The following is a 25,836-nucleotide window of genomic DNA, read 5'->3' as shown; positions in this document are numbered from 1 at the left end:
CGGACGAGCCGCGCGCGAGGACCTGTTTTCCGGCTGGGTTATCTAGCATAGCAAACCTGTTTTTACCATCTTTTACAACCTGGAATATACCGTGTGACTTTGTTTTGTGATATTTATGAGCTCCGGATACTCGCGTTGGTTTGCAGGTGTCGGTCCCATCTGCAGGAGACGCCGGGGCGGACGAGCAGAGCAAAGGTGAGGATTACACGGGCTACTGCGACTTCAAGGTGCTTTGTCAGGGTGACCACACGTCCCTTTTTACTTAAAACAGTCCCAGGTTTCAGCCCTGTGTCCCCTGTCCCAGCAGATCTATCCAAAACTAGTGATTTGTTCCAGTTTTATACAAGAAATTGCTTATTTTTGACCAATCTGAGCCCTGCCAATAGTAAAAAGAGGCATTAAGTGTCATTTGTTGAGGTAAAATACCAAAACTGTAAGAAAATGTGACTAGTGTGTAACAACTTCCCTTAATTACGCATTCTTTTCACAATAAAAGTTTATTATTATTACAAACCCACCCAAACCAGGGATCTTCCAGTTTTTTACTTTGAAAATCTGCTCACCCTGACCCTTGTGTAACTTTTCAGGTTGAGGGTCAGTCAAAATGCTTTTCTCCGTGCAGATGTTATTGCTTTGTCTGGAATGTTTCACAGTATATCTTCGTGGAGAGCAAATCGGACCAAGTTACAGGTCAGATCTGTGGAGAGGCGACCCCGATCGCGGTCAGAATGTCTGTTTTTCTAGGTATTTTTGAGCTATAAAACCACCTGTAATTGGATAAATGTGAGGTAGAGCTGTTTAATGTCATACTGTGGAACATTCCAGGCAGAGCAGTGACGTATCCATAGAAACAAGCGGGTGACGGACTCCCAAATAGAAAGTTACACAGTGCAGCTTTAACAAATGTATTTTCGTTTTAGATTGTTACATGCAGAAATGGGTAGAATATCTCATAAAACTATTAACTAACTATGACAAAGGAGAAATTCACGTTTTTTTTAAATGATTATTATCAATTAACTAACTAATTAAACTAAACTAGACTAAACTAATTAAGGTAAGATAAGTAAGGGTAACATTACTCAATTATATCAAAATAATATTACTCAGGTAGCCTAGAAGTACAAAGTAGTGGTCCAAGAAATTACTCAGCTAGGAGTAAAATAATATTTGTGAAAAGCAGGCCGACTACTCAAGTTAGAGTTACTTCAAAGTAGCCGAACTGTCAGGACGTTTACTCAAGTAATAGTACTGTTACTTCAAACTAAATATTACTCAAGAAGGAGTAAAAGCACACTGCTAGAAAAGTACTCTGAAAAGTAGGCTACACTAAATTTAAATAGTTACTCGAGTAAATGTGGCGGAATACGACCCACCTCTGGCCACATGTAAATAGTTCTATAGATTTTACAGCCAAATAACTTAACTTTATAATTATTTATTGTATTTGTAGACTTTTTGGTAGCTATTGTCTGTTTGATACTTGCATATTTACAGCAATGTTTATTCATGTGCATTATTCCCATTCAAATAAACTAAGAAATAAACAAATAAAATGAAACAGTTGCAGTGTAAATATTCCAGATTATGACAAAGTTGTTCATTTCCATATGTTGTCCCTGAGCAGGTCATTTATAGAAGTTCAACACATTTATAACCAAAGTTAAAAGTGCTTAAAAGTGCTTTTCCTTTATGCACCCAATTCATTTTTATACTTTTTTTTTTTTACATTTGCTCTTACTTTACACTGTTTTTTTTAATATTTTTTTACTGTACAAAAGAGGTGGGACCAAGTCTTTGTTTTGCAAGTCTCAAGTAAGTCCCAAGTCTTTGACCTCAAGTCCCAGTCAAGTCCCAAGTCAAATACAGAAAAGTCCAAGTCGAGTCTCGAGTCAATGGCCCATAAGTCTTCAAGTCTTTTCAAGTCTTTAAACCAGAACTTAGATTTTTGCAATTTACATGAATTTTAAACTAAAAAGTGCTGAAAAAGTCATGGTATATTTATAGATTAGTATTTATATAAGAGTTGTAGAAATGCAAATGTTTTCTTTTTAAATGCCTTGACAAGATCTTAGTGTGAATATTTACGGTCAGAATAGAAATAATTCAGATTTAAAAGTGCCTCAATGTCTCAAGTCCTAAAAATAGTGACTTAAGTCCCCACCTTTGCTCTACAATAAACACAATTTCAAACTAATTCAGCTATAAGAGATAAAATTGAGATAAAATTTGCCTCTGTTTAAATATAATAAATGTTTGGTTTGGTTCTATTTCTGAAATGTCTCATAATCAAAGAAACATATTTACAGCACGTACAGAATGGTTTGCTCATGCTCCATTTTTACTAATTATCCTTATCGTCTTCTTCTCATGACAGGTTTTGGCCCCTTTCTTCTCTTCTCTTCTCTTCTCAGTTCCGGTTTTAAAGTGCGTGTAGCTCCTGTCCTCCAGCTGAGAGCACCATGATGCAGGAGGTGTCCGCCATCATCTCCAACGACGCTCTGATGGACGAGGAGCTGAGCGAGGAGGAGATCCTGGCCTGTCTGGTGGCCGATTCCGGACCACACTTCTCCGTAAGCACGTCACAACATCCTAGAATCTCTGTCATTTAAAACTGAGCTGGAGGACTGGTCAGAAATGGGTGGAGTTTGCTGTTTAAAGGCGCATTGTGTAAATTTTTGGGCGTACGTCACTATGTTTATGTCGTTAAACAGCTCTACTTTACATTTATTCAATTACAGGTGGTTTTATATGGAGTAAGAAAGCTGTCAAAAATATTTGTGGCTGTAGTTGCGCATAAAATAAATATTTGTAAACTCTCAAATGACTCCAGTCGTACATAAAATATATTGTGTGTATTTTATCCATCAGAATACGAATTGAAAAATTACGACGTCATGAATTACAATCACGAAATGAAAATTTACGATTACGCTTTCATCAGTACGAATACGAATTCACAGACGGAACTTTACTGTCAAAAATACGTCATCACTTCACAGACATTATTCATCGAGCAGAAGAAACATCGATCAAGATCAAGACTGTGCAGCTCAAGTTTGTAGCAGAGGGTAAAAACAGAGTGGCTGATGCTCGCTGTGGCTGTAGCCGTGAATGTTTTAATCTAAACATACAGAGAACCTGATATTTGTTAATTAGCCCTGGGATAACGTTACGTCGGATGTTCGCCAACTGGCTCCACTATGTTTTCTAACATATAGGTGCAATTTCCCGTTCAAAGGAGGTGTTTCTACACAATATTATACAGCAGCGTTCGGTTCCCGAATTCAAGACATTTTTACAATAGATTTTAATTAACCCACTTGTTGGTCGCTGTTGTAGCTTCCTTGTGCTATTACTCTGTTTTTACCCTCTGCTACAAACTTGAGCTGCGCAGTCTTGATCTTGATCGATGTTTCTTCTGCTCGATGAATAATGTCTGTGAAGTGATGACGTATTTTTGACAGTAAAGTTCCGTCTGTGAATTCGTATTCGTACTGATGAAAGCGTAATCGTAAATTTTCATTTCGTGATTGTAATTCATGACGTCGTAATTTTTCAATTCGTATTCTGATGGATAAAATACACACAATATATTTTATGTACGACTGGAGTCATTTGAGAGTTTACAAATATTTATTTTATGCGCAACTACAGCCAAATATGCACGGATTTCTATTTTACGCGCACGAATATTTTTGACAGCTTTCTTACTCCATAGTTTTAAAGCTCAAAAATAACTTAAAAACAGACATTCTGACTCTGTGCAGGTCGCCTCTCCACAGATCTGACCTCTAACTTGGTCTAGTTTGGTGTCCATGTCGATAGAAAGGTTTAATGTCATACTGTGAATCATTCCAGACCAAGCAATAACTCTTCCAAAAGTTACACAATGCACCTTTTAATGTCAAATTGCAGATTTATTGACCTGGTTTATGCTTCATATCGCTGTATTTCTATTCACACGCAACAAAAACACGCACAAAATTCAACGTCAGTACGAATAAACAAAAGTCTAATGCTTTTTACACAATGGCCTCTGAAAGTGGTGGCATTATTCAGCCATTCAAAACCAGATTGAAGTCTGTTGAAAGGACTTTAAGACGTAAGATTAAGATGACAGGTTTGTGGAGCCGATCCCAAACAAACAATGATTAATCGGCCCGTGTCGTCCATCTTAAATTACGGCATCGACAAATCTAAAACGTGAAATTTATAGTACATTTTTACATCTTTAATAATGTTTTTGTTGCGCCAAATAGCATTAAAATAAGATAATCAGCGCTGAAATGTAACAAAGTCAATGTAGTAAAGTACTGCACATTAAATATAAATTTGAGGTATCTGTATTTTACTTAAATCGATTTTAAACTGGATACTATTTATTTTTACTTCACTATATCTGAGAGCAGGTGTCTGTACTTTCTACTCCACTAGATTCTTAGATTCTTGGAACAGGATTGAAAAGTAAAAGTATTTTTTATTATTGGTTGAGAACCTTTTTAACGCATTTGTAGTTTGGGCAAACAAAAATATGAGAATAAAAATGCCAGGAAAAAAAAAAAATCTAAAGATATCACAATCACTACACTGGAAAAAAACAATATCTAGGTAATTAAAAATGACTTAAATTAAGAACATTTGACTTTATTTGAGTCGATTCAACTTGACAAGTCAAATTATCTACCAATGGAATAAGCGTGTTTTTCTTAATTTGAGCAACATTTGATTTTGTTTCTTATTTTAAGTGCAAAAAGTTAAGTGTTTCTAAGTGTAGCAAGATATATTTTCATATTTTAAGTACAAAAAGTCTTGTTCCACAGGTAGATAATTTTAGTTTAGTTTAATTTAAGTGAAATTCACTGAAATCACGATAAAACTTTCTTAATTCAAGTCATCTTAACTTGACTAGATTTGTTTTTTGCAGTGTACAATTGAAGCTTTAAGACCTCAAAATCTGCACAAAATACTTTTACTTTTTACTATTTAAGTAAAAAGTGTAGTCTGCCCTACATTGAAGACAGTTACATCAGCAGGTGCAGGACAAAAGCCTACAGCATCATGAAGGACTCCACCCATCGAGTACATGAACTTTTTACAGCTCTCCCAGGCAGAAGATTGCGCCACCTACAGGCCACGACAGCTTTTACCCTGATGACATTAGGCAGATCGAATGCACCTTACAAAATAGCCCTGACTTGGAACGCACTCTAGAAAAATGGGGGCGAGAGCGGCTGTTTTTAAAGACTTTATTTGACATACAGTATTTTAAATCAGGGGTGTCTAAACTTTTTTCATTAAAGGTTGTATGGAGGATTTTTTTTTTAGTTTCAAATTGTCAATGAAAGTTCAAAATACCATTACAGAGACGCCTTGTAATTATGATGACCAAAAAAAAAAAAAAAAAAAGAAAATTTATCAACTGTGGACGTGTTGAGGCCAGATAAACACCAGCCAATAGAAAACGAGGCTCCCTCATTTTCTATTGGCTGTTAGGTTGTCAATCAAACTCCCTACGTTTCTAGTGTAACTGACTCGCCAGCGTCCCGTGATTATGTGGTTTATGCAGCAGTTCTTAGAGGCTTTTTCAAACTGTCACTTCCTCACAATTTGCACAGTTTATCGCGATGGCGGACGAGAACCCACGACCAGTTCGCCGCAAAAGAAAGTCAGTTTATGAGGTCGCCGAAAGAAGAAGGGAAGTGGAAAAGGAGTGAAGACAAACTGAGGTGATTCTTGGAGATTCCTTTCAGCGATGACGCGACTGAAGCAAACGAAGAGTCTAAAGACTGACGTGTTGGTCTCTAAATTATTTCTAAAGGGAGCTGTGGAGGAGGAAGGTGGTGTCACGCATACACAACAATTGAAAAAGGACTGTCGATGTATTTGTCTTCCCTTTAAAAAATCTTCTATACAACCTTTAAGGGCCACATATCTAAACACAGACGAAGCAGAGGACTGATCGAGGGCCATAGATTGGTGCTCAATACAGTGAATAATTGAAATATGTGCAAGTTTAACACGTTAGAATGAGCCACCAGTCCTGTATAGGCGAGTTTCATTGTTGACAAAAGCGCGCGTTGCATGCTGGGAATTATTTTGGTCGGCGGCAAGAAACACTAATTCAACAAGACGGACGGAGCGAGAAAGCACGTAAAGGGTATTGATCCCGGTTATTTATCCACTCTAACGGCAGAGGACCCAAGACGATTTAACCAGAAATTGGTCATAAGCATCGATGGAGCCAAATCACTCTTTTCAACCCCTACAAAGCCTGGATCAAACCACATTTCTGGTCAGAATCGCCAACTACCTGATCAAATATTCACTTCAGCGATATCCACAGTGACTTGGTGGAAACTCCTGGGTCGTTCACAGCAGAAAAGATGAAAACCTCCAAGAGTCTCGATGTGTTGTTGAACTTGTTGGAGTCCACGGTTTGTTAGGATCTTCTACGTTTGCTCTGCGGATGTTTGAAAGCCGTTTAATTCACCGTTAGTGGTTCTTTTCACTCAGAATACGAAAAAGACATTTTCCTTCTTCCGTGCTTCTATTTGTGCATCCGATAATGCAGCAGGAATTTACCATTATCGGGGATAAATACGCGAGGTTACGAACTGTGTTTGACGCTATCGTGTTTCTTGCCTCCGACCAAAATATTTCCCAGCATGCAACGCGGGCTTTTAATAACAATGACGTCAGCTGAAACTCGTCTGTTCATTCTAAGATCCTTAAAACCAAACACTAAATATTAAACTTTAGCTTCATCACGGTAGATTTTAAAAAAAAAACTTGCTGTAAAAAGTTCATTTTTAATTGATGCAAGGTAATTTGGGCCAATTCACCTGGAAACCTGAGGGCCAAGAAAAATTTGTCTGAGGGCCTCATTTGACCCACGGGCCATAGTTTGGACATGCCTACTTTAAAGTATTTATTCTTATTATTATTTATGCTGCTGTTGACCTGGACCTGAGTGCAGTATTTCGTTTTAGTGTATTTTTATACTGAAATGACAAATACATTCTGATTCTGATTCTAATTCTGACGTACATTACTCTTAAAGTACTTTTACTACTCACGTGATACTTTTACTCAAGTATTTATTTGCTTTGGTTAAGTAACAAGAGTACTTCATGCACCACTTGTTCTTGTTGGTGAAATACAAGTAAACAGATTGTAAACAAGTTTGACAACCACTGGCTTTCAGTCCGAAATGTGAAAAACCTGATCCCAGCTTTGACTGATTCATGCTGTAGTTGTGTCATTAAGCAAAACACTTCGCTTGCTTTGCCTCTTTTGCCTCTATACACTGTTGCATTTACTCAGGGAGCTCTCCAATCCGCCGTCTCCCTTCACTACGCAGCTGTTAACATAAAAATAATACCCACGAACATAATTCTCGTTGACAGGCGTGAAATTTATCGCACAATTCCAAGATAACACAAAACCCATTCAAATGACTCTCGGCGACGTCGTCTGCGATAGGGAAATAATTCTTCGCCGTGACTTCTTAACGCTCTCTCGATCACCATTTTAATCACGCTGATCTCGTCTTTCATAACTTATCTCCTCTGCGTTGCCGGGCGTCAGATTTGTCACAATGCATCAGGTGTCACTTGGGTTTGTATTGCGTGCGCTTGTGGTGTTAATCAGTCCTGACGTACGCCCACAGGTGCCGACCAAGAAGGCCAAGCTGAGGGAGAGCAGGCTGCAGATGATGAGCATCGAAGAAGAGGAGGAGGAGGACCCTCTGGACAAGTATCTGGTGAGGAAATGGTGATGGAATAGAGGAAAAAAAGAAGAAAATCACACAATAGTTTTTTTTTTTTTTAAGTCATGTGATTTTAAAAACAGCTTTTGTTTTGTTTTTTTAAGATGTTATCACACCAGATACAAGATAATTTTCCATGATATAAAACAGTCCGTGTTAAAGGGCCTGTATTATGCCATTTTCTGTTCTGTCTTATAATATTTACCGTATTTTTCGGACTATAAGTTGCTCTGGAGTATAAGTCGCACTAGCCAAAAAATGTGTAATTAAGAAGAAAAAAACATGTATAAGTTACACCGGAGTCACACTTTTTGGGGGAAATGTATTTTATAAAATCAGAGACCAGGAACCGACATTTCATCTAGAAAGTTAAGTTACAGTAATAACAATAGAAGAGAGAACAACAGACTGTTAACATCACATATGAACAGTTCTTCAGATAAACTATAGAATAAACAACCAAACAGAACAAGTTTAACAAACTCTCCATCTCACTCCAAATCACTGAATCCATTCAATTCTTCATCCTCGGTGTCACTTCTGAGCAACTCCGCGACCTCCGGAGGTAAACAGAGCACCACTTCCTCTTCTGCGTAGCTGTCATCAGACTCAGCATCAGTTCCAGTTAGAATTATTCTGGCCTTTCTGAATCCCGACAGGATGGTTTCAGTGTCACTGAAGTCCAGGCTTTGTCGATCCATCCAGTGACTCCCAGGAAAGTTGCGAGGTGCACATGAATCTGTGTTCTCCATCGCTGCTTTTCCCCAGTCCCTCACAAGTTTCTCGCTCACTCCAAACTTTCTTTCCTTTGCTCGATTACCGTTTTTGGCTGAATATTTCACTACTTGCAGCAGGACAGAGGCTCTTTCTGCAGGAGACATGCGCAGTAGAGCCATGTGACAGTGGTACAGGAGTAACAGCAGATACTGACACACAAGACTAGAGCCTCTTGCTGCTGAAAATTTTAATATATAAGTCGCACCGGAAACACCCAAACCATGAAAAAAGTGTGACTTATAGTCGGAAAAATACAGTAGTTTCATTCACACATGTTTAACACACAAACCTTGGATTTTTAGGCTGAGTTCTTCTCTCAAACATAAAATACTCTGTTCTCCACTGTGTTTTTAAACTCCATGCACATTTATTAGAATCATTTGGATAATTTCAGCCCTGGAATTACCGATCTCTACTCAGTAAAGCTTAAAAAGTATCTGAAAACTACCACGTCATGACATCACACGGTGGAAAGGAGCTTTTTAACCTTTAGAGATGTAAACAGACTAATAAAAAACAGTAAAAGAGTTACAGAAACATGTGTGAATGAAACAAAACACAACTCCAAGTATGTTTTTGAGGAAGCAACAACTTAAGAACGTGGCTTAAAAGAGTCAATTTTGCGTAATATTGTATATGTAAAGTAAAAATATGTAAAATGTAAAATAGAAACACAAGTAAGCCCTCATAATGTGTACAGTTTCAAAGCATGAACCACAATAACCAAATTGCCTGTTAAGAATGAGTCAGCTTAGTAACTACCCAATTAAAACCGTAACTCTAACTCCTAATCCTTTAAGTATTTACTAAGCCTGAGTCATTCTTAATAAACCATCTGTTTGTGGCGTGAAATAACTCTAAAACTGTAATTAATTATTACAGCGTGGCTCCCAAAAGTCTCAACACCCAGGATACGTGATTACACAATAAATAATCACCACAAATACATGAACATTTTGTGGCTTGTAATATTGTTATCATAATATCATGTGATCACTCAAAGGGCAACGCAACGCAGTTTTGTCCTCGTCTAGTGGCGGAGTTGTTATGCAATAAATAACGAGTCTTTCAGCTGACGTGTTACCCTGGAATAACTAAGATAAATGGCCCAAGTTCTGTCAGATTCTGTAAAACGTCTCTAAAGAGGAAGTAAAACTCTATTGTGATGTATGAAGCTTTTAGTAATAAACAAGGGAAGCACATTTATAAACTTGTGACAGTAAATTAGCGACCGTTCTGCCCATTCAACAAAAATACGTGTCCTACAAAAACATTTCAATTAATAAAAATGTGTACTAAATAGGCTCACGTACTGTACAAGCTTTACTTTGTACTTTAGAGAGCTGTAGTCAACTAAAGAAAGTCTTGGTCAACTAAGTTATTCTGTATTTCTATGTATCTGAGCCTACACCTGCATAAAGGTCATGCAAAAACTACAATTTATGCCAAAAAGTACTACAAAACAGTGATTAAAGGGCCCATGTTGAGCCATTTTCTCTGTTATAATGTTGTTTACTCATCATAAACATGTCTGGAGTTGTGTTTTGTTTCATTCACACATGTTTAACACACAAATCCTGCATATTTAGGCAGATTAAAAATACTTAGTTACACTTTTTGATGGGCTCCACTGTGTTTTTAAGCTCCATACACCTTCATTTGGATAATTTCAGCCCAGGAATTGCCAATTTCTACTGAACTAAAAGGTAAAAAATAGCTGTTAACTTGAATCTTCATGACAGAAGGTGGGACAGAGCATTTTGAGCATTGAAGAAGTAGACAGACTAATAATAAAGTGTTACTCAAACATGTGTGAATGAAACAAAATACAGCTCCAGGTCTTATTAAGCCAAAGATGTTCATTTTGTCTTCTTATATACTTAAACTTCTTGGGTTCTTGGGTTGGGTTGGGTGGGCAGTCGAAACATGTCAACAAGGTACATGCACTTTACTGAATTGTCTTTAAAAAGAACCCAAGAAGTTAAACTCCAGGTCTGTTTTTGAGGAGGTAACAAGATTCCATCATGACTAAAAGCGCACGAGAGTCAATTTTGCTCAGTATAGAACCTTTAATCCATTGTTTCCCAAAGACTGTGCCATGACCCTCAGGTGGGTCACAAGAGATTTTTTCTGGGTCACCTTGTCACAATCTGCATGTAGGTCAACTGAAGTTTGAAAAGAAAAAGAAATGAGCTGCATTCAATGTCCAAATAGGTGGCTTATGGATCCTTTTATTGCCGGTTCAATGACTAATACTAATTGTTCAGAGACACAATCAGTCAGTCAACAAAAAAATATCCTCATTAATGTTCAATAATGGTCAAATCCACCTTTATTTTGGGATTTACAAATGTTTATTAGGGTTAGGTTTCTTTAAGAAGTTGCCAATACGATACATATCTCGATATTTTGATTCGATACGATATATTTCAAAACGATTCGATATGGTTCAATAAAAAATAAAGGCTAAATCATGGCTGTGATACTAAACGTCTTTGTTAAACCACTTCTTGTGCAAAGTTCATATTAAACACAAACATTTTAATCATTAAAAACAGTGAAAATGTCAAATGTGTAACATGAATGAGTTTCCTTCCTCTAAACAAACAACAAAACAGTAGTGCTGCAACAAAATAATTTAGTGAAATATACCAAAAAATACTCTTGGCGATATATCGATACAGCAGCCCATGATGTCGATACTGTGTCATTACATTAAATGATACGATATTTTGATATTTTGCTCACTCCTAATGTTTATTGACTTGGGTTGCGAAGGTTTGTGACTTTTAAAATACGGGTCCCCAGAAAAAAAGTTTGGGAAACACTGTTTTAATTGACTAGAGTATCCATCCATCCATCCATTTTCTTCCGCTTATCCGGGGCCGGGTCGCGGGGGCAGCAGCCTAAGCAGGGACTCCCAGACTTCCTTCACCCCAGACACGTCCTCCAGCTCCTCCGGGGGCTGGACTGACTAGAGCAGGGGTGTCAAACTCATTTTGCCCCCGGGCCCGTATCCAACCTACTTTGATCCTAAAGGGGCCGGATCAGAAAACTCATGGCATATAAACCCCAAAAATAACAATAAGTTCAAATATTTGTGCAGAGAATCGCAAATCTATTACAGAAATCTTGTTTTAATTGATGAACTCTTACTTTTACAAAATATTATAATATTATGAACAACCTGAAACTTGAGAAAAGATGCAGTTTCAACACAATGTTTTAACATTAACTTGTATGCAAATAGGAATAAGTCAGTTTTTCTTGGAAAATCCTGCACTCGGCTCCACTTTCTCATTTTTGACATTTTGCAACAGTCAAAAACGATCGTCCTTTAAGAGCGTTTGGAAAAAAACAAGTCTTCATTTGTGCTGCTCTGGTGGGAGGGGCCACGTACAGAGACGCTGGAGATGCTGCTGTGATAACACCACAGAAAATTAACAAGATTTTAATAGAAAATATAATTAAAATATTTTAGTAGAAAATCAGCAAAGGGCCAGATTGAAGGTCTTGGAGGGCCGGATCTGGCCCCCGGGCCGCATGTTTGACACCTGTGGACTAGAGTATCTTTTGTTTATATGATCTTTTGTTGCCTTAACCGTCCCTCTCTTCACTTGATGTGTTTTTTTTCACTGAAGCCCTGAGTGAGATGTTTCATTGTTTGTTTTTCAGAAGGAGAACCAGCGCCTCCAGCAGGCCAGTCTGCGTCTGGAGCAGGAGAACGATAACCTGGCCCACAGGCTCATTTCCAGTAAGGTGGCCCTGAGGAGCGCTCTGGACCAGGTACGCTCTCATCATGGAGCAGTGCCCACACACGAGCTGGACTCAGCAGATAACACCAGACTAAAGCAGCCAGAGGGGGGCACGCAGGTTTAGACAAGAGACTCAGAAGAGATTTGAGTTCAGTCTGTATGGGTTGGGATAGAAGTAAGGTGAATTCACAATTTATCTTCATATACACATGCAGTAATGGGAAAAAGACAGTGATCATTATATTTTTGTGGGGTAGTTTGGTATTTTCACAATACAAAAATTTCAAACTTGGGATTTTGATACTGGCTCATTCCACCTCAATTCATCCCCAAAAAAATACAATTTGAACGCTCACATTGTCCAATTGCAAAGAAAATTGGTGTATGGGTAAGTCATAGCCGAGAAAGCCGAAATCCCGAAATTTTAGAATGCATTTGAGCACTTTTGAGAATTTTTGACCTATATTTTAACCTGAAATTGACAATGAGAGACACGCCCGACCTCAACGACACCAATAGAAAATATGTAGCCCTATATGTCAACTACAACTTCTGGAGGGGTTTTCTTTTTTATTTTCACACAATTTTACCTAGAAGTTGACTTGCCCTCATCTTAAGACCTGCCAAATATATAAAAAAATTTGACAATATAATTTTTTAACATTAAATCATAGTACTTTCTTTGATATTACCATGTGGCCTTATATCTGTCAAGATTATTCTAAAGCTATTCACAAGTTTTTTAGTGTTGATTAGTATCTGATTTTCAATACTTTTGATAACCCTAGATGATCAGCGGAACAAGCAACTGAAAGAACCAAGGAAATTAGTTATGTAGAGCAGAGTTTAGTATTGTTTAGAGCAGGGGTCTCCATCTCTTTTTTCCTCCAGTGAGCTCCTTTACAAAACAAAAATGCCAGAGATCTACTCATTTTAGCGCCCACATAAAATTTTGATGATTGTAAGAAAGAGGGTGGAGGAGCCTTTGGGTACTGTTAGATGGGTATATTTATTAGTTTATTAGTGCACAAAGTTGTTCCTCAAAATTATTATTATTTACAATAGTAATAAGTATATAATTAACCAAATTTTGCTATTCAGAAAGTAAATAAATAAGTATTTCCCCCTTTTCCCCTAGATTTACTTATTTATTTTATTTACATATTACTTTATTTTTATTAATTCATTATTTTTATTTTATTGATTTATTTTTTTCTCTGGAGACAGTGGGGGAGGGTAATGAGAGGGGGACTGGGGCAATTAAAAAAATGACACACCATATTACTACAAACTGTTTTTCTCTGTGACATCTGCTTTATTTGCACACAAAAAATAAAGTTTTATTCAGAACAATGGTATAATTTCAAAATCCCTTGGTGAGCTACTTGGAAGGGGGAGGCCTAGACTGACATTTTATAAAATATATGTGTTATTTTTTTTCAGTTTTGCAGTATTGATGCTTCAAATGCTATAGTTTTTATACTAATCTGAGTGTTGATTTATAATTTTTGACAACCCTTATTAGAGTCCTCACACGGCACAGTCCTGATCCTGGTCTAAGCCTGATTTAGTCCTGATGTAGACTTGGGTTTGGTCCAGGTTTAATCCCAATTTTGATGTGGTGTGTACAATTTATTAGCCAGGCCGGCGCCACCTAGTGCCTCCGCTCAGTTTCATTTCTCTCGAGCGACTAGATCAGGAATCGGAATACACTAGACAGTTTGGAAGAACCCCGGAAGTTGCAGACTGTGCACCGGCCAATCAGTGAAGAGCTGTGAAGCCATGACGTCAAACTCAAGCGCCTGTCTGGGTCCCTTTTGTGGTACAACACAACAGTAAATAAAGCGTCAAGATGGATGTAGATGAAGACAGACATTCTGTGTTGGCAACGATTCCCGAGATCGAGGATTTAAAGCCGGAACAAAGAAAATGTTTGATGAATTTTATCAAGAGGAAAGACGTTATTGCCCTTCTTCCTACAGGATTTGGTGCATTACATACGTCACGACTAAACAGCAGCGTCTGGTTAAATAAAAAAAAGTACCCTCCTTCCATCGAGCAAACTAATCCTAATGCTGCGAGGTCAGACGATTTCAGTTTAAAGGATGGTCAAAAGTATCAAAAAAGAGATACTCATTAAAGCAAGTATCAATACTGAAAAGAAACTCACATAACCTGATCAAACTGGACCTTTCCTCGTTGATAAAATACCCGTTATAAAGACATCATTTCCATTTCTCCACATCTGCCATAACTGTGACCAATCATAATCCGGGACGTTCACCCGCTACCTGCCACTCACAGTCTCACTCCCCTTTAAATGTCAAATGCAAAATCAGCTCTGGATTATTCAGAGTAAATATTGGGTATCTTAAATGCCATCTGGTCGTGTCAGTATTCATGACGCACTCCCATCCGCCGGGCAGCCTTTGATAGCTCCTGAGGCAAAGAAATGTATCCACGGGGTTCTGGAGGATGAATGAAAATGAGCGCCGTTGCTGTAGCGTTTAACAATTTAAAACTAAATATTATATCTTCAGATTCCACATATATTCCACTATATTGACACCTTGACACTCCTTGCACTCATTTTCTGCCAACGTCTCGTCTGTCCCTCGCGCCCGTCTGTCCTCTTTGGGGTCCGGAGCCTTCAGTCGCTCTCGTCCATCATCCGTCCGTGACACAAACTCCCTCTTTTCCTCCAAAACCCAATGAAAAATCCACTTCCACTTGAATTCCCTGGATCCATCCGCTGATTGATTGTCCCGTGTCCTCCTGTGTCCTCTTGATCTTTTATTGTTTTCACTTTAGTATCTTCGTGATTCTTTTTTTTTTTTTTTACTTGCAAGGTGACCTCGAGAGTCCGGACAGGTGCAATTAAATAAAACGCGTTATTATTATCTTTCGAACGCAGGAAAACGTCCTCAAAATGGCGCACGCGAAGCCGACGACATTCAAATGAGGAGCGAGAAAGGAATGGTATTGATTGGGTAAACTTTGGAGCTTAAACCCCAGCAGCTAGAGATGTTAACAATGTGATGGAGGATATGGGGAGTGAAATGCAAATACTGGTGAAGAGGAGGAGATGGAGAAGCTGATGTTTCTGCTGCTGCTGTTGCGTTGATGAGCAGCGATTAGGTTTAAGAGACTCAAAAGACGCTGTACAAAGAAGATGCTCAATAGAGTAGATATAAAAAAAGCAAATATGACAATAAAAGCGGGTTAAACTTCGAAATCAGTTCTAAATAGATGAGTTTTGAGCGTTTTTTTGAAGGTGGAGAGTTCAGGAGAGTCGTGGATTTGCTGAGGTAGAGAGGTCCAGGTGGAGAAGGTTCCGTTTTCTAAGGTTTGGAGCTTGGTCCCACAGGGGAGGGACAGGTGCAGACAGGAGCAGGGGATGGACAGAAGGTTGCACTGAGGCGTGGGGAGCTGGTGGAGGTTCCGGAAGACAGGGATGATGTGTTCGTGGGACCAGGTTTGCGGGAGGAGTTTTTTTTATTGAGAGTTTTTGAGGGTGCGCCATAAAGAACACAGTTGCAGTAGCCGCTTCTGGAGGTGATGAACGCGTGGATTAAGATTCCAGGAGTGATGGACGGCGTCTGAGCGATGTTTTTGTGATGGAAAAAGGCAGCCCGGGTTATTTGTTTAACGTGGGATTCGAACGAGAGGTTGGGTTCGAGGAGGAGGCCGAGGTTAGGGATGAGTGGGGATGGAGTGTCGTCGAAATTGAGACAACGTGACTTAATAAAGATTTCCATTTTCAGGCAGAAGATCAAGTCGACACGCTCTCCAAAGAACTCATCTTCACTCAGCACAAACTTCAGACCACACAGGAGCAGATGGGGAGCAAAGAGGAGGAAGCAGCCATGGTAAGAATTATGCAAATATAAATATACAAGACTAAATTAAGATCCGCTTTGTAACTTTCTGCTTGTCTCCATGGAGATGTTATTGCTGTGTCTTGAATAGGAGTGCAACGGTACATGTGTTCATGCCGAGCTGTTTCGGTATGAGACGTTCGGTTTGGTGCAGGGCTGTGAACGAGTGAGTTTGTGCAATTTGTGTGTATGTGTTTACATTCCGCCACTACATGTGCGGCTACATGGAAGAATCGACTCTTTAATATTCACGAGGAAACTCCATGATTGGGGTGGCAGTGTTTTCCACAGCGCTTTATCGTTAGAGCCTTGACAACAATTGTCCCAACGCTTTGACTATATCCCTCCGAACCACGTGAGTCCTCACAAAACTACAGTCATCGCGCCCTGGTCCTTACTTTGGCCTTTTACCAGGACAGAAACTCCGCTCCCTCCCAAAACCACCCATCCCTCCCATACCCGCGACCTCTGTCTCTAGCAAAAGTGTATTTTCAGCCGCTTGGGACATTTTAACTGCAGCAGATCTGCACTTACTGCAGACAATGTGGATAAGTTGTTTTTTTCTGGCCAAAAATATGAAGACTGAGTAAAACTTCATACTGGAACTGTTAGTGCTGCAACTACGGTTGACAAGGAATTTATTTTTTAGAATATTTCTTACATTTCTTGCTTATTTGAGAATGTTTAATTTAACTTATTAGTATTACCAAGCAGCACTTTGCATTTATTTTATTTTCCTGTTTGTATAATGTTAAAACAAATTGTTGGTTTAATAAACACATAAGTAAACAACAAGTAAATGGTTTTGATGAACCAAACTGTGACCTCAAAACAAAGGCACATACCGAGCCGTGATTTTTGTGAACTGTAACACCCCTAGTCTTGAATGTTCCACGGTATGGCATTAAACATATATATCTTCAGGGAGACGAGCAGGTGAGGTTCAAATGCAACACCCGGCTGAGTTACAGATCAGAACTCTGGAGCGGTACCGTCTGTATTTTCAACGTACTTTCAGCAACAAAAACATCTGTAGCAGTAATGGAACAAACTCTGAACTGTGGAACATTCCAGGCATAGCAATTGCATCTCCGTGGAGACAAGTATCACCACAAAAGCGTTACGCAGTGCACCTTTAAAAACGTCTTATTTCCTACAGTTAAAAGAAGTGTTCAGGAGAGAGCTGGAGAAAGCCGACCAGAGCATCGAGAGGTCTTCGGGGATCATAGCGGACTACAAACAGGTACTGGACCAGGACTGGACCAGAGCCGGGCTTACATGGGTTACTACAGTTTAAACTCCTCATTTCACTAAAACTTCTTAATATATTTCAGATTTTACTCAACTTCGTACCTAATTTGACAATTCTGGGGAAATTTATCATTGAATTCAATAACTTTTTCCCAGCAGCCATAATGTAAACAAGAGCCAAAACTTCTCTAAATTACACAACAGTTTTGTTTTGACCAATAAAAATAAATAACACCAACTTTATTTTGTTTTAGGGAAATTTTATTCTGTCTTTGCGTGCAAATTTTTTTTTCAACTTCCTGTATTTCTGTACTTTTCTTCTCAACTTTATTTCCTCTTTAAGATCCTGTTCTGTTCAGTATTCCATTTTTATTAGTCTGTCTACATCTCCAAAACTCAAAAATGCTCCACCTTGTGATGTCACGAAGTGGTAGTTTTCAAGTTACCAGCTACAGAGATCCTAGGGTTGAAATTATCTAAATGATTGTAACTTAAATATGCAGGGTTTGTGTGTTAAACATGCGTGAATGAAAAAAAAAAAACACAACTCCAGGTCTGTTTTTGATTAGTAAAACATTATGTAAAACTATAACAAACTGAGCATAGGTACTTTCCACCAAACCACCTAAGTTAAAATTAGAAAAGCGTAAAAACCTGTCATATGCTCTTTAACTGGGGCATATGTACAAATAATAATAAGTATTTGTGTTTTCTGTGTCTCCTCAGATCTGCTCCCAGCTGACCGAGCGTCTGGAGAGGCAGCAGGCCGCACACAGGCACGAGATCGACTCAATAAAGGTATTAAAACTGATCACTCAATGAAATCTATGGGAAACGACAATGAGGTGTTTTTGTTTCTCTGGCGGCATCTGGTGGTGACACGTTACACTGCAGCACAATCATCATGTGAGGGAATCGTTTACGTTGCATCATAACTCCATCGAGAGTGCAACATGTTTGATCCTGTAATTAGAAATAGAAAAGTACCATGGAATGTACATGGATTTTGGTTTTAGTTTTCAAATGTGTGTGTAATTTATTCAAATATCCCTCTGAAATCTCATTTAAATTTTATCATGATATATTCTGTAACTTTTAAAATGGCTTTTAATTATATAGGATTAACATCTTTACGTCTGACATGTCGCAACAGTTATAATAAGAAAAGAAATGGTTAAGAAACTGTTAATATTAGATGAAACAGCTGACACTTACTTTTACCCAACATTAGTCAAACTGTACAACTTTTTAGACCACAATTGTGCGAATTTTTGTTTTAAATGTTTTTGTTGTTGTTGTCTGTTGAAGGAATTAATTTTGAAAGGCATTTTATTTGTTTATAGTAATAATAATAATAATAAAAATAAAAATTATAACAAAACAACAACAGCAATAATAATAATAAAAATAAAAATAATAACAAAACAACAACAGCAATAATAATAATAATAATAATAATAATAATAATAATAATAAAAAAATAAAAATAAAAACAACAACAAAACAACAACAGCAATAAATAATAATAATAATAATAAATAAAACAACAACAAAACAATAACAGCAATAAATAATAATAATAATAATAATAACAACAACAACAAAACAACAACAGCAATAAATAATAATAATAATAACAACAACAACAAAAACAACAACAGCAATAAATAATAATAATAATAATAAAATAAAAAATAATAATAACAGCAACAACAAAACAACAACAGCAATAAATAATAATAATAATAATAACAACAACAACAAAACAACAACAGCAATAATAATAATAATATTAATAATAATAATAATACATAACACTTGTATAGCGCTTTTCAAGATACTTAAAGACGCTTTACATGAGAAGACAAACAAAGGCAAACAAGAAAAGTTAGTGGAAAGGTTTTTTGTTGTTTTTTTTTAAGAGATGGGTTTCAGGGCTTTTTTTTAAACATGAGGAGTGTGGATGAGTTTCTGAAGTTTTTGGGCAGGGAGTTCCAGAGGGTGGGGGCAGCAACGGAGTGAGACTAGATAGTGAGACAAAATTAAAATCAGGACTTAATATAACAGAATTACATTTGTTGTTGTTGTACAGATTATTTGTGAGTGTAGATTACTTCAGAATGTGGCGTTATTTAAATATTTATTAGGCTCTGAAATTAGAATCAGCATTAGCACGACACAGAAGTTTCTTTGTAAACACTGTGTCCTGCGGTGATGTTTTCCCTGCATTTGTAAAATGTTTAACACATTGTCAGTGACATCCACACACGGCTCCCAGTCCACAGTCTGATCTGTCAGGATTTACGGATTTTGGCATTTTCCACTTGACAAAAATCTCATAGGGACATGAGAGTGGAAATGGGGTCAGTCCTTTGTTCCCACCGCCCTTTAAGATTTTTATTATTTCTAAGATTTTTCGCCAAATGAAACTCTAATTCAAGTCATTTTTATTCCGCATATAAAGGGATGATTCAGGGTCATTTCAACCTAGGAGCCTTTGCACCAGGAGCTCCACATTATACCTGAAGTTTACTGCTGCTGGAGAATAGTTTGGGTGTAAGTGACGACCAAATTGGGAGAAATGGGGATAAAATCTGATTCAAATTGATGTGGAAATGAGGGAACGTAGGGCCTAATTTTAGAAAGAAAAAAAAAAACGTAGAAATGAGGGAACATAGGGCTGTGGGAACATAAGTATGCTCCTGTGGAAAAGGTGAACCGTCGCACTGACCAGAAGTAGCCCTGTGCCGCTGTGCTCAGAATTAATTGCTGCTATTAACCTACTACAGAACACTGCACTGTACTGGACTTTCACTGTCATAATTCTGTCTTAAGTACCATTATATCTTCTGTCTAAATGAGCCCACACCAGTTAGTCACAGTCACAGTCCCCTCTCTCTCCTCAGAACGCAGTGAAGTCGTGCAGCAGTTGCTCACATGTGCTGGACACACTGGAGACCCCTGGTGGACACGAGGAGGGCGACATGTCCAGCCCCACTACAGGGACGCGTCCTCAGGCTCCAGGGGACAGCAGCAGAGACGGCACAGAGAAGGAGTCGTTCAGGAACCAGATCAGAGAACTGGAGCAGGAGCTGGCCCGCACCAAGCTGCAGATGGTGGAGGCCAAGTGTAAGATACAGGTACAGGACTCAGATTTGTCATCAGCTTTCAGTGTGATGCTAACTGTAGGCACTGCTCCGTCTGAGGCTTTGTTTAGACTCTAATCTGAGCTTTATTTAACACAATCTGACCAGAACGAATTGATTTAGTTGGAACTACAACAGGTGATCTGATTTGTGCTGTTAAATAAATCCCTCTCAAAAAACATTATGAGAAAATTCTTCCAAATCCAAAGAATTTTGTGAATGTAAACAATATTTTAATTATGGTAAATGGTAAATGGTCAAAATAATCAAGTTGATAGATGATTGATACATAACCCTGGTCATTCCTAAAGCCCACACAGCTTTGGGCCATTTCACTTTTCTGCAGCAAGTGACTGGAACCACCTTCAACAGACTTTAAAACTTAGTTTGTTTTTACCTGTCGATTTTTAAAAACTCCATCCAGAGTATTTTACAGGATAATTGCACATGTTTTTAGCACTTTTATATCTTTAATATGCAATTGTTTCACTGTCTTATATCTCTATTCACTGTTTCATGTTATAGTTGATGTGTGAGTGATTTCTGTTTGTGCTTTTGGTTTATCCTGTCTCTTGGCCAGGTCGTTATTATAAATGAAAAGGTGTTCTCAACTCACTTACCTGGTAAAATAGTGAATAAATTAAAATATAACAAAATAGTGGTCCTAGAAATTGCTCAAGGGCTTTGGGAAGAAGCTCTCCAATGCCACTATGAGGAACGTAGTTGGAAGAACAGTATCCGGTCCACTTATTCACTATTCCTCAACAACAAACATAAAGAGACCCAGTTTAAAATTTTACACAGGCAGCACAGAACACCAGTTTTTTTGAGCAAGATAAACCAAAGTAGATCACCTTTTTGTCTTAAATATAAGACAACAGATGGGACTTATTTACACTGTCTGGACTTGCCCAAAAATCTCCACATTTTGGTTACGTAGCTAAAGAAATAAGCAGAATAGTGAAATTAAAACTGGTGAAGGATCTGGGTTGGTTTCTCTCGGGGCTGCCACAAAAGTAAATAAAAATTAGTGGCTAAATGACTATTTCTGGAAGTGTGTGCTGTTTAACTGGATAAATGAGAATCCACCGACTGTCACCCGGTGGTATAAATATTTTTAGAGTCTTACCCATGGAAAGAGTCAGTGCAAAATTGAAAAGTAATGATGATTTCTTTATGGAGTTGTGGGGACCTCTGCTTGACTAATCGCCCGGTGATCTCAGTGTCACTGTACAGAGAGGTAAAGGCTCAGTGTACAGGCTCAGTATCGCTGTTGGTTTACCTGTTTGACCCGGTCGGTGTGTCTTGCTTAATTGGTTAATGTTTATTTAATGAGGAAAACTCAAACATGTGCTCAGACTGCTCCACTTTGTTTTGTGTGTTGTGTTAAAATGTTGAAAATGCAATCAAATATCACTCAAGTAAGAGTACAGCGTAAATTAGTTTTTGTTATATTAAAAAAATTAAATATTGAGAATATCTTGGGGCAAATAAAAGTAATTAAACATGCCATAGATTTTACCTGACAGCTTCACCAGAGAAAGTGAACCTAAAGTGAAAGTTAACCTGGTTTAACTGAAGTGAAAGTAAACGAGCTGATGCTGGGGTTTTGTTTATTCTGACCCTGTTCAAAAGAAAGAAACCTGTTGTTCTGTATTTTGGGTATTTTCCAATCTTACTGTTACTGTTAAGTACCAAATACTGTAACACTGTGGTTTAGGTCATGTGATGAGTTGATAAGTTGAGTCATGTGATGTCAGAAGCTTCTATTTAAATATATTTATGAAAACAAGTTTAAAACGTATTGCTAAAGTTTGAATACTTTTGTGCAGGTTCATGATAATGCCATTAAAACACCATAGAAACAATTTACAGTGTTGGGGAGTAACAGATTACATGTAATCAGAGTACAAGTTATGAGTAACTGTATTCAGTTACAGTTACTGTTTCAGTGAGTGGTAATTGGATTACAGTTACTTTGTTGAAATAAATGGATTACACAGCAGGATTTTCCTGTTTTCACATTTTGGGCTAAATCCCTTTTTAATTTAATTTATTTATTTTTGGTAATTCCACTCATTGCCGGACACTAAACCAGGATTGAACCAGGACTGAACCCAGGTCTAAACCAGGACTAAAACCAGGTCTAAACCAGGACTAAACCAGGACTCAAACCAGGTCTAAACCAGGTCTAAACCACGACTAAACTAGGACTAAACCAAGACTAAAACCAGGTCTAAACCAGGTCTAAACCAAGTCTAAACCAGGACTAAAAACCAGGTCTAAATCAGGACTAAACCAGGACTAAAACCTGGTCTAAACCAGGTCTAAACCACATCTAAACCAGGACTAAAACCAGGTCTAAACTAGATCTAAAACAGCACTAAAACATGCTTTAACAGGATAAAACTATGCCGCGTGGACCTCTTCCTCCTCTTCAATCAATAATATTTTTTAATTTGGTTCAGTAAAGTCTGTGCTTTTTATTTTTTATTTTCATTTAACAGACAAAACTTCTTATGTGAAGATTTCCTGGTCTTTGCTTCTGTACAGCAAATCAAGTAATCCAAAGTATTCATATTACATTACTCACTTTAAATAATTTAATGGATTACGTTACAAACTACATTTTGGGGTATGTAATCTGTAATCTGTAGGTGAATACATTTTAAAAGTCACCTTCCCAACACTGACAATTTAGTAGCAAAAGAAAAGTGGATTTTGCGTTTAATGTACTGACTTGTGTTCCTCTGTCTTTCTCAGGAACTGGAGCACGAAACCAGCGTTCTCAACACGAGCCTGCAGGAAGCCCGCAACAACTGGCTGAGTAAAGCCTTCACGTCCCTGCGCCCCCCCTCCTCCTCCTCCATCCTGCCCCTGCACCTCCACACGGGGGCGCTGCACACGGGGGACAGCGCCGAGCCCAAAGAGGCACAGCACCTCTTCAGCAGGGCCGGACTGAAGGCGCCCGTGTGGAACATGAAGAAGATCACGTGGCCCCATCAAAGAGAGCTCCAGCACAACCAGTGACCCCTTGACCCCGTGACCTCCGGCTGGTCCTGGGGTCGCGCAGGCCCGGGCAGATGTGTGTAAATATGAGTCAGAGTATCGGCAAGTCATGGGAAAATGAACAGTGGAATGAACAGTGCTATATATGGAGATACGGTAGTGTCTTTATTACGAAACAAATATCACACCACAAATACATTTCTTGGTCCAGAATCAAATATAAAGACACATATCTCAATACACTTTTGATTTGATACGATATATTTCAAATTGATTCAGTATGATTCATAAAAATAACAGCTAAATCATGGCTGTGATACTAAAAGTCTTTGTTAAACCACTTCTTGTGCAAAGTTCATATGAAACACAAACATTTTACTCATCAAAAAAATCTGTGAAAATCTCAAATGTGCTGCATAAACAAGTTTACTTCCTCTAAACAAACAACAAAACTGTAGTGCTATAACAAAATAACACAGTAAAATACACCAAAAAATACTCTTGGTGATATATCGATACAGCAGTGACTCATATCGATAATGCATCATCACATTAAACAATACTATTAATATTTTGATATTTTTGCACACCCCTAATAACAGCATTCACAAATATAATGTATGACTTACCGAAAGGAAGGCCGCGATGGAGGGACTATGTCTCTGGGCTGGCCTGGGAACACCTTGGGGTCCCCCTGGAGGAGCTGGCGGAAGTGTCTGGGGTGAAGGAAGTCTGGGAGTCCCTGCTTAGACTGCTGCTCCCACAATCCAGGCCCCGGATAAACAGAAGAAAATGTATGGATGAATGGACTTACAAACAGGACACAGTGTTTGAAAGTCTTTAGTAATACATTATGACTTGGTTATTGTCATTCTGGTAACAACAAACTTATAACAGGGGCTGTAGTCTTAAATTGATAAACAAAATCGGTAACTCCTTTGAACAGCCATGGATGTATAAAACTATGAAGCAGTTAAACCCAGCTAGACCTGGACTTAGATGAACTTTATTGATCCATAAGGGAAATGATTTAATTAAATTGGTTAATGGTCAATGCAAAGTCAAAATGACAGGACCTGAAAGATAATTTTCCCTTTTAAATTCAGTCACGAATAAAGGACTTTAAACATGTTAAATTACAAGGAGATAAACAACCTTCCTCTGCCTTTCTCGCCACTCAACCTGAAAATTATCTGGAACCTATGAAGCAATTTACTACTACTACTACTACTCTGCACAGTAGTAGCGCAATGTGCTAGAACTTCAGCAGACGTGATTGACTGTTAAAAAAAACCCAAAAAAAAACAACAAACTCAAATCGAACGCTGTCAGGAAGGTCTCAAAAACCCACAAACAGGGTACAGTGGTTTGTAAATGCAGGTTAAACATTTGCAAATAAATGTAACTGCACTGACATTTGTGGATCGCGTAACATTTTCTTTTGAGTCGAGAAATACTTTTTGTGAATGTTGTTCCATTTACTTAAACTTTGACTTACTCAGACAAACTTTATTGATCCACAAGGGAAATTATTTGGACACAGCAGCTCTCACATCACAATAATCATATAATATAACAACAAAGAGTAAAAATGTAAATGGTACAACAAAGATATGATGATTAACAGAACGTTATCTGTTACATAAGGGTGTTGTACAGTTGTAGGGAGTATTATCTGTTACATGTACAGTTAATTAGTTATTTGTAAGTCATGAACTATATTTGTGAATGTTGTTATATTTGTTTTTGGACCAAGAAAAGAGGCATGATATTTATTTGATTGTAAAGACTCTAAACCATAGTTCTAGGATCAACTGAATGAACAACATGATGTAAGGCAAGCTATGTAAATAAGTGTGTGTTAATGATACTTCGTAATGTTTGGAGGTTCCATTGTACTTTAAAGTTATGCGGGTTGTTACAAAATTAAACACATTTTGTAGTTGCTCAATTGTAGTTTTTATTTCAGTTCAATATACCATGCGAAATCTGTTTTTTTTTTAGATTTTTTGACCGTGTTATAAAGCTGTTCCCGCATCAAAAACATGTCTGAACTGGTTTTAGAGGTTATTCATCTTCTTTGTAAACTCTCCTTACGGTTAGGAGTACGATTCTGTCCCAAGCCTACGTCATCTATCTCTTCTCTTGTACAACAACTGCCCAGAGATGTGGAAACGTCTCGAAAAAAGATCCGAGGACGAAAAGTAGAAGTCCGTTATTACAGCACGGACGGGCAAGTGTGTCTCGAA

The 25,836-nt window shown here is 38.0% G+C and overlaps 1 protein-coding gene across 2 annotated transcripts; it reads left to right on the top strand.

Moving 5' to 3' along the window:
* On the top strand, window positions 1-25,532 carry LOC110163877 (rab GTPase-activating protein 1-like). 2 transcript variants are annotated; one of them, XM_055156797.1, is made up of 9 exons: window positions 1-195; window positions 2,378-2,573; window positions 7,673-7,765; window positions 12,224-12,334; window positions 16,068-16,172; window positions 17,341-17,424; window positions 18,159-18,230; window positions 20,339-20,572; window positions 23,342-25,532. In XM_055156797.1, exons 2-9 carry the CDS (start codon window positions 2,463-2,465, stop codon window positions 23,606-23,608), a joined length of 1,077 nt encoding a protein of 358 aa, XP_055012772.1. In that variant the 5' UTR covers window positions 1-195; window positions 2,378-2,462; the 3' UTR covers window positions 23,609-25,532. The 2 variants fall into 2 exon arrangements, with proteins under 2 accessions (XP_055012772.1, XP_055012779.1); XM_055156804.1 differs by lacking the exons at window positions 1-195; window positions 2,378-2,573 and adding an exon at window positions 5,022-5,729.
* Window positions 25,533-25,836: the final 304 nt, after the last annotated feature.

This window comes from Boleophthalmus pectinirostris, unplaced genomic scaffold, assembly GCF_026225935.1.
Source record: "Boleophthalmus pectinirostris isolate CB_2022bp ecotype Guang Dong unplaced genomic scaffold, ASM2622593v1 HiC_scaffold_10, whole genome shotgun sequence".
In the NCBI taxonomy this organism is placed as follows: Eukaryota; Metazoa; Chordata; class Actinopteri; order Gobiiformes; family Gobiidae; genus Boleophthalmus; species Boleophthalmus pectinirostris.
The sequence above is the reverse complement of the archived record's forward strand: the minus strand, read 5'-3'. Positions and strand labels throughout refer to the sequence as shown.